This window comes from Chiloscyllium punctatum, chromosome 17 (genome assembly GCF_047496795.1).
Source record: "Chiloscyllium punctatum isolate Juve2018m chromosome 17, sChiPun1.3, whole genome shotgun sequence".
NCBI classification, from domain to species: Eukaryota; Metazoa; Chordata; class Chondrichthyes; order Orectolobiformes; family Hemiscylliidae; genus Chiloscyllium; species Chiloscyllium punctatum.
In genome coordinates this window covers 41,811,976-41,819,695 of record NC_092755.1, presented here as the reverse complement: position 1 = coordinate 41,819,695, position 7,720 = coordinate 41,811,976, and the positions used below count along the sequence as shown (strand labels likewise).

The following is a 7,720-nucleotide window of genomic DNA, read 5'->3' as shown; positions in this document are numbered from 1 at the left end:
TTCTCCACAGGTACTCATAATAGCAGGGAGTACTACCTACAAGAAGCACTGTAGTGTCATTAGTGACATGGGCAGCAGGTGCTTGGGAGCATTGCTACCTACAGTTTGCCCTCCTAATCACACAGTATTCCTGACTTTGAAATACGTTACTGTTCCTTCATAAATTCTAGATCAAACTCCTCAATTCTTTCCCTCAGGGCAAATGAATTGCAGTGATTCAAGAAGACGGCTCAGCACCACTTTCTCATGGTCATTTATGGATGAATTATAACTGCCAGTCTTGTTAGTGAAACCCCAGTATCCATGATTAAATAAAAATGATGCAAAACAAAATTTAGGTTTTATAATTTATTGACAGTTGCATAATATGGCAGTGAAATAGTTAGTAGAATTATTCACAGCAAGAGAGGAACATAATTGCAAGGATTAGAGCATTCTAAAAGAATAAAAATAGAGAAAAAATGAATATGTTAAAGAACTCTGAGGACAATTTGTTTCAAGATCACATAATTCACTAATTTTGTCAGTTAGAGAAATGACTAGATGACATTGATTATATTGAATACAAAAGATTACATCCAGTCCATAGAATAGCAGCAATAAAAGGGGACAGAACATCTCAAGAGGTTTTCCTGCTTGTCTGCTAGAACTTTGGTTCAGGAGCTCATGTGTCAGCAGCGTTTATGTTCATTATCTGGCATTGCTTCCACTGAAGGTACTAAGATCATTAGTAAGGTACTAAGGTACGAAGAAGAGTGCAGAAAGTCACCCTTGTGTATGTATTGATTGAGATCTGAGGTCCTGAGAGGTGTGCAGCTTCTCAGTTTTAATTTGGGTTTCGTTCCCGTTACCACCGCCCACCTATTGGACCCAAATAATCCAGCTTTGAATTCATTGCCTGGAAATTGTTAAACTGAATAACAGATAGAAATTTTTTCCAGCAACTTAACACTTGGATCTGATGAAAATAAGATTAATAATTGACAAAGCCCTGCCTTCAACACAAGGCAATCTCTTTGTAACACCCTATTGGGTCCTGCTTTATCAAGACAGATCTTTGCAGAATAAAAATACAGTAAATATCTAATATATATTGGCTTGATAAGCTTGATAAAATGACATTGCTTATTAAGTACTTTCACTCATCGTCACTCCATTAGTTAATTATTCATGAAACCCCATATCATGCTGCTGTAAATATGAACTTTAACACCATTCTGCTGATCACAGTCCCACAGGCCCATCAGTAACCTGCAGGTTTGCCCCCTTTACGGTAGTCTGATTCAGCAAACCACTTTCCTTCATCTCTAACGATGGCCTGGACTACACCGCCTGATGTAAGCTTGGTTATCATCTTCAATGTGTGGTGTCTCTCTTGCAAGCCTTCTTGCACAGCCTACAAAACCAACAAAAGTCAGTAATTGTGAATTCATTATCAAAGTTTTGACATAGTAATAAAAATAAATATTCCAGATGTTTCCTGATATGGGAAGGTATAGATGAGGAGTGGATATAATGGATGAAGTTGTGCGGTACCAGTGAGTCTTTATGGCTCTTCAATTAATTCATGGCTAATCTGTACAACAACCGAATTTATATGCTTTTGACCCAGAACTTTATTATTAATGTTTGTTTTAAAAGCTTTAATTTTTCCCTAGCACCTAAAGTCATTTTAGAGAAGAGAATTCAGTGGACCAAATCTTAAAGTTTTTGTGGTTGTCTCAGTTTTCAGGTTTCACAGAGGCTCACTTTCCACAAAGCCTAGCAAGATTTCTTGTCATATCTTTTAAATTCATCTCATTAACCATCTACCCCTCCCCATGATGATCCTCACAACTGATTCTAATCCCATTCTACTACTCACCCTCATCTACCCAGACATTTGGCTTTTGATAATGGCAGACTGGTCAAGAGAATAAGAGCCAATGAGATCCAAGGCAAAGTGGCACATTGGATTCAAAATCATCTGAAAGGCAGAAAGAAAAGAATGATGATAGAGGGATGTTTCTGTGACTGGAAACTTGCTACTTATGGAGCTCCACAGGGATCATTGCTGGACTCCTTGCTGTTTATGGTGTAAATTATGACTGGACTTAAATGTAGGGGTATGATCAAGAAGTTTATGTATGACATAAACATTGGTTTGGTGATAAATTGTGAACAGGATAACTGTTAAGTGCAGGAAGTTAGCAATGGACTGGATATGTGGGTAGAGCAATGGCAAACAGAATTCAACCTGAAGAATTGTGAGGTAATGCACTTATTAGATTAGATTACAGTGTGGAAACAGGCCCTTCGGCCGAACAAATTCACACCAACCCTCTGAAGAGCAACCCACCCAGACCCATTCCCCTACATTTATCCCTTCACCTAACACTACGGGCAATTTAGCATGGCCAATTCACCTAAACTGCACATTTTTGGACTGTGGGAGGAAACCGGAGCACCCGGAGGAAACCCACGCAGACACACGGGGAGAATGTGCAAACTCCACACAGACAGTTGCTGGGGAGAGCTAAACATTATTAATGATAGAACCGTGGAAAGTATTGAACATCAGAGGGACTGTAGTAAGCATGTTAGATGAATTGTCCATGCTAAGCTGCCCTATAGTGTCCAGAGATATGTAGTCTGGTGGGTTAGCCATAATACAATGTGGGGTTAAGGGAACAGGATGGTGGTGTTGCTGGGTCTGGGTGGGATACTCTTTGGGAGAGGTCAGTGCAGAAATACGAGGGCTAAAAGGGGCAATCAAATGTCCTTTGCAAGTAGGATTAATTTGAATCCCCAAGTATTTTATATGTATATAAGAGAGTAAGTAAGGAAAGGTAGGTCCACTTCAGGACAAAGGAGGAAATTTATGTGTATAGCCAGAGGAACTACTTGAGATCCTGAATGTGTTCTTTGGCTTGGTATTCATGAAGGAGAAGGATATGGTGAGATTAGTTAATATTCTGGGACATGTTGATATTAAGGAGATATTGGGTTTTCTTGAAAAACTTCAAGGTAGATAAGTCTCCAAGGCCTGATGGGATTTAGAGTCATCGAGGCATAGAGATGTACAGCATGGAAACAGACTCTTTGGTCCAACCCATCCCAACCCAATCTAGTCCCGCCTGCCAGCACCTGGCCCATCTCCCTCCAAACCCTTCCTATTCATATACCCATCCAAATGCCTTTTAAATGTTGCAATTGTACCAGCTTCCACCACTTCCTCTGGCAGCTCATTCCATACATGTACCACCCTCTGGGTGAAACAGTTGCCCCTTAGGTCCAGGATTTATCCCAGGATACTGAAGGAGGCAAAGGAGGAGATTGCTGGGATCTTCGCAGAGGTCTTTGTATCCTCTTTAGGCACAAGCAAGGTCCCAGAAGAACAGCCAATGTCGCTCTTTTGTTCAAGAAGGGCAACAGGGATAATCCAGGAATTTATATGTCGGTCAGCCTTAGACCAGTTGTAGGGAAATTATAGAAGAAGATTCTTAGGGATAAGATTTAACTCACATTTGGAGAAGAATGGACTTATTAGGGATAGATGTTTTTGTGCTGTACTGTTCAATGTTCTATTTTCTAAATACTTACTTTGGCTCCTATTTCTTATGATCTGTCAGTCTGTTTTCATACTCTGTCTTGGATTCCCTTATTTACAAACAACCTGACATCTGTCATTAGCACACTTTTTATTATCTATCGCATCGATCATAGAGGGAGTTTTGCATTTGCTGCCCACCGCCCCTCCCCATCCCTACAACCCTCCTTTCTGTTCATGGGAATATATCTTGAGTGGACCTGAACTGTCTCTTTAAATATATAGTACAGTTCAGGTACAATTTTATCTGCCAGCTTTTGATTCCTGTTTACCTTGACCAGATTCATTCTTACTGAGTTGAAGTTGATTTTGCTCCAATTAATTATACTTACTCTGTTCTTTCCAAAACCAAACTCTTGTGATATGAAAATTGTTCTCTAATGATACTCTACTGATAATTGCATCATAAGTCCAACACATTCCCAAGAGCCAGCTACAGCAATCCTTCCCTCTGGTCTTGAAACATACTCATCTAGAAATTCTCTTGCGCACACTCTATGAATTTCTGCCCTGTTTGCCCTTTTTCATTACTATAATCCCATATGAAAGCCCCCCATTATAGCTATCATAGAATTCTTACACTTTTCTGTATTGCCCTTGCAAATTTGTTCCTGCACATTTTTCCAACAAGTTTATGGCTTGTACAGTACACCAAACAATGCAATTGTACTTCCTCTGTCTCTCTCTCTCACTAGCACTGCAGTGTTTTTCTTAAATAATACTGCCACCTACTTTCCTTCCTTCCTAAACTTTCCAAAACAACTTGAGGCAACCATTAATATTTAATACATAGTCTTGCCCTTCTTTGTGAATCCATTATTGCCACAAACATTTGGGTTTGCCAATCACCAACCTTTTTTACTACTTTTTATGTACTCACATACATGCACATTAACCCTAAGTCAGACTTCATTACTTTTCTTCTTACTTTGAAGCAAGCTAATATATTCTAGTGTTATATGTTTCTCCACTTCTCTGTTCAACTTTGTGACCCTCTTTTATACTTGTCCTGATTCCCAGTCTCACAACTGCCAAGTTGGTTTAATTCCTCCCCAATAGCATTGATAAATCATCCTGCAAGAAAGTTAATCCTTTGTCTATTTTGGGGCAACCTCTTCAGCCTGAATAGGCTCCATAGCCCCTAGAATTTATGTCATTGTCCCAGATATTGAAAGCCCTCTGTTTTGCATCTTTTCACCAGTCAGGCATTCACCTATTCCATCCTCCTAGTTCAACATTTATTTGTGCATGATAATGCAGAGTAAACTAAATATTATTGCTTTTGTGGTTCTCCTTGATAACACCCCAAATTCTGACTGCAGGACCTTATCCTTCTTTCTACCTATGTCATTGGTACCAAAGTGGACCACAGTAATTAGCTGTTCACCCTTCCTGTTCAGGATGTTCTGGATCTGCAAATTGACAATCTTGAACCTGACATCAAGAAGGCAACATACTATTTTGCCTGCATCAAAAAATGCTTGACTGCTTCCCCAGCTATCAATTCTGTTATCATTACTGAGCTTCCAGTCTGCTCTGTGCTCCTGGATATAGTGGAACCAGCGATAATGCTACAGATTTAGCTCTAACTGTACTTCCCTAATATACCAGAATTTTCACTAATATCACCTCTGCCCTGGAACCTCATCCCTCCAACTGCAACAAGAATTGAACCCCCCTGGTCCTCACCTTCCACCCCACCAATCTCTGGAAACAACACAGTCTCCTCTGCCACTTCCACCACAGTCTGACCCATCACCAGAGATATATTTCCCTCCCCACCCCCACAGCATTCTGCAGAGACCATTCCTTCTGCGACTCCCTTGTTAGATCCATGCCCCCCTCACCAACCCCCCCTATCTACTCCCAGCACCTTCCCTTGCCACTGCAAGAGGTGCAAACCTCCTCCTCCTTCACCTCTATCCAAGGGTCCAAAAGATCTTTCCACATCTGGCAGAGATTTTCCTACACATCTAAACATTTCATCTCCTTTGTCCGTTGCTTTTGATGTGGTCTTCTTGACATTGTGGAGGTAGGATGCCAACTTGCAGAACGTTCCAGAGAACCTCTCTGGGAGACATATGCACCAAACAACCCCATCGCATTGTGGCCGACCACTTCAACCACCCCCCCACCCCCCCCCAAGTCCAAGGACAAGAAAGTCCTGGGCCTCCTCTACAGCCAAATCCTTGCCATCTAACTCCTGGAGAAGAGCACTTTATTTTCCACCTTTAAACCCTCCAAACACATGGCATCACATCAGTTTCACCAGTTTTCTCATCCCTCCGTCACCTCATCTGAGATCCACCCCTCCAACTCAGGCCCGCCCTCTTGAACTGTCCCACCTTTCCATCTTCTTGTCGGCTCCACCCTCCACTCTGACCTATCACCATCATGCCACATCTGCACATACCTATCGCATTCCAAGCTACCTTCCCCCAGCCCCAACCTTCTCCTATTTATCTCTCAGACCCCCTCCCTACACCTCCACATTCCTGATGAATGTCAACACTCCTGTTCCTCGGATGCTGCCTGACCTGCTGTGCTTCTCCAGTGCCACACTTTTCAACACTATTTAATTATTTAGTAAATAATAAAACTTACTATTTAAAATAAGAAGGACTGATCTGTTGCTTCCCTTCTGCTGATGGCACTTGAAGATTGAACTGAGATATTAATTTTCTGAAAATTTAGAACGGACTTGTATTACTACCTCTTACAATTTATTTACAACTTCATCTTCTGAATTTGATTTTGATTAGGCACTGATTGTAATCGTGTGAAAAATTATATAATTATAACTTTAACTGCAGTTTTTAATGATCTGCACTAATTGTCCCAGAAGCTTTAAACTGTAGGAGTAGAAATTGAGAAAGTACAAAGACTAAAAAAAGGTGGGGTGAGAATCTGGTGTTGTTGACTATTGGTAGTGAAACATCAGAAAGAAATGGCTAAGAAGGACTAGGTAGGTGGACAATACCAGATACTGAATGGATGGATGATAGTGACACAGTAAACAGAGTGATAAGCCTTTGGTCTCTCAAGGCTTATGACTAATTGTGAATGTGAAATGCTCAGTAGTATTATTTACAACTCCTCAAGTAGTGAGACAAATCATGTTCGTGTACAGCAAGTTCTGAATAATATTGAGGCTTGAGCTCATAAATGGCAAATGTTAGGCAATAATCATCTCCACCAAAAGAACAGGTAGGAAGATCGTATGAGGAAAGGCTGAGGCACTTGAGGCTGTTTTCATTGGAGAAAAGAAGGTTTAGGGGTGACTTGATAGAGGTGTACAAGATGATTAGGGGTTTAGAAAGGGTTGACCATGAGAACCTTTTTCCACGTATGGAGTCAGCTATTACGAGGGGGCATAGCTTTAAATTAAGGGGTGGTAGGTATAGGACAGATGTTAGGGGTAGATTCTTTACTCAGCGAGTCGTGAGTTCATGGAATGCCCTGCCAGTAGCAGTGGTGGAATCTCCCTCTTTATGGGCATTTAAACGGGCATTGGATAGGCATATGGAGGATAGTGGGCTAGTGTAGGTTAGGTGGGCTTGGATCAGCGCAACATTGAGGGCCAAAGGGCCTGTACTGCGCTGTATTCTTCTATGTTCTATGTTCTAACATTTAACCTTCTTTCCTTGACATTCACAGACACTGCCATTACTTTATCCTTGAGCATAAATACCTGAGTGTTACCATCAACCCGAAACTAGGCAGGTGTTATGAAGTGGTGGCCGAACCCCTATGTTAATTAACCAAAACTCAAATAAGCTTACTTGCCTCATAATCTGTTAAAATATGAATGACAGAGAACTCCCAAATTCCACTATTTAAAAAAATAACATCAATTTATTTTCTAACTCTAAAAGTGAACATTAAACAAAAACTGTTGACAAATCTAAGCCCCCCTTTCTCTTAACTGCTTGCTGTCTGACTCCAACTCTATAAAATAGGCTATTCCAATAAGACACTAATTAAAATTACATTAACTTAATCTCAAAATCACACAGTCTCTGTCTTCTTCTATGTCTTCACTCTTTTGGCTGCTTATCTCCCTGGGCCATCTTCTTTCTCTTTATTGCAAGTATGTTTCACATGAAAATACACCTTTGATAGAGAATGCCT

General features: G+C 40.7%; 1 protein-coding gene across 2 annotated transcripts in view; it reads right to left on the bottom strand.

Moving 5' to 3' along the window:
- Positions 1–344: 344 nt before the first annotated feature.
- LOC140487759 (glutathione hydrolase 1 proenzyme-like) overlaps positions 345–7,720 on the bottom strand; it is a 142,556-nt gene continuing 135,180 nt past the window's right edge. For both annotated transcript variants that reach the window (XM_072586992.1, XM_072586991.1), the window contains exon 13: positions 345–1,396. In XM_072586992.1, the coding sequence (XP_072443093.1) occupies positions 1,244–1,396 (153 nt within the window). In that variant the 3' untranslated portion in view covers positions 345–1,243. The remainder of the gene's footprint in view (positions 1,397–7,720) is intronic.